General features: G+C 50.0%; 1 protein-coding gene across 1 annotated transcript; it reads left to right on the forward strand.

Annotated features, from left to right (window-relative positions):
- Nucleotides 1-565: 565 nt before the first annotated feature.
- On the forward strand, nucleotides 566-799 carry Pmar_PMAR011434 (hypothetical protein; the record flags this gene model as incomplete). The annotated part of the gene is made up of 1 exon (XM_002775157.1): nucleotides 566-799. A coding segment is annotated over one exon (234 nt), but the record flags the coding sequence as incomplete, so codon positions are not given.
- Between the last annotated feature and the right edge of the window lie 278 nt (nucleotides 800-1077).

Genomic DNA, 1077 nt, shown 5'->3' on the forward strand with positions numbered 1-1077 from the left:
TGTCGAGACCGCCTTAGTGCGGCTCCTACAAGAGCGATCTGTAAAGATAAAGGGATACAGGGGGGACCATCGTTGAGTGGTTTCCCCCGGAATGTTCCCGTGGGTAATTTCATGATGTGGTATAACATTGGTCAGGGACGACACACCATCGAGTGGGTCTCCTTGTGGGCTGGAGTGCCTGTGGCATCTTCCTCCTGACACCAGTCTCGTATTCGTGATGACATCATGTGATTAGGGTCACTGAGCGACACTCAGTGGTGCGGATTGGTCTCTGGAGAGCCCTACGTTGTCCGCCGGCCTCCTCAATAGGAGGATTCCTGCTGATCCATCCGAGAGTGGATCGGTTCGTGGCACAAGCTTTGTGCGACGAAGCATGTCTGTTGACACAATGTTTGTGTATTTGGTGTCGCCTCACAATTAGAATGCTAGCCTGTTAAGCTTGGCTCATGGCTAATAGCTGATTTTCGCTGAGGTTTGAACACATTAGAGGACTAGATTGTCCCATTAGAGGAGGTTTGTGATTCCTGGGAAGCTCAGTTGTTCCTTTTCCCTCCTCCAATCCAATATGAATAACGCCACTCATGACGAAGTTAAACAGCTTCTGCCTTCTGACTATCCAGAGGTTCTTCTGGACGCTGTGGTGGAGAGACTCATTGCTATGGAGATCACTAATCAGAGAGATCTCGTTGGTCTTGCGTCAGACGATCCACTATTGACCTCTTTGGTCAACTCATTATTCCCTGCGGCGGCTAAGGAGACTGATGATGCTGAGCAATCACGGCTTGTGAAGGCAATGAAAGTGAGATCTCTCATCAAGGAGGCTTGTGCGAAGTCTTCTCTCAAGAGTACATCCAGCTCGCAGGAAGCCTCGCTGAAAGACTATTCTGCTCGTTTTTCTGCAAGATATGGTGGTATGCCATCGGCATCGCTCTTACCGGATGGTGGTATGCTGAAGCTTGCCCATAATGATATTGCTGCCTACAAGGAGTTTAAGGTCGCTCTCGTCAACGGTGAGCCATCAGCGGCGTCGTCCGACAAGGTTCCCACGATTGACAGCGAGGGGAAGATAGTGTTCAT

The sequence above is a fragment of the Perkinsus marinus genome (assembly GCF_000006405.1).
Source record: "Perkinsus marinus ATCC 50983 genomic scaffold scf_1104296956496, whole genome shotgun sequence".
NCBI classification, from domain to species: domain Eukaryota; phylum Perkinsozoa; order Perkinsida; family Perkinsidae; genus Perkinsus; species Perkinsus marinus.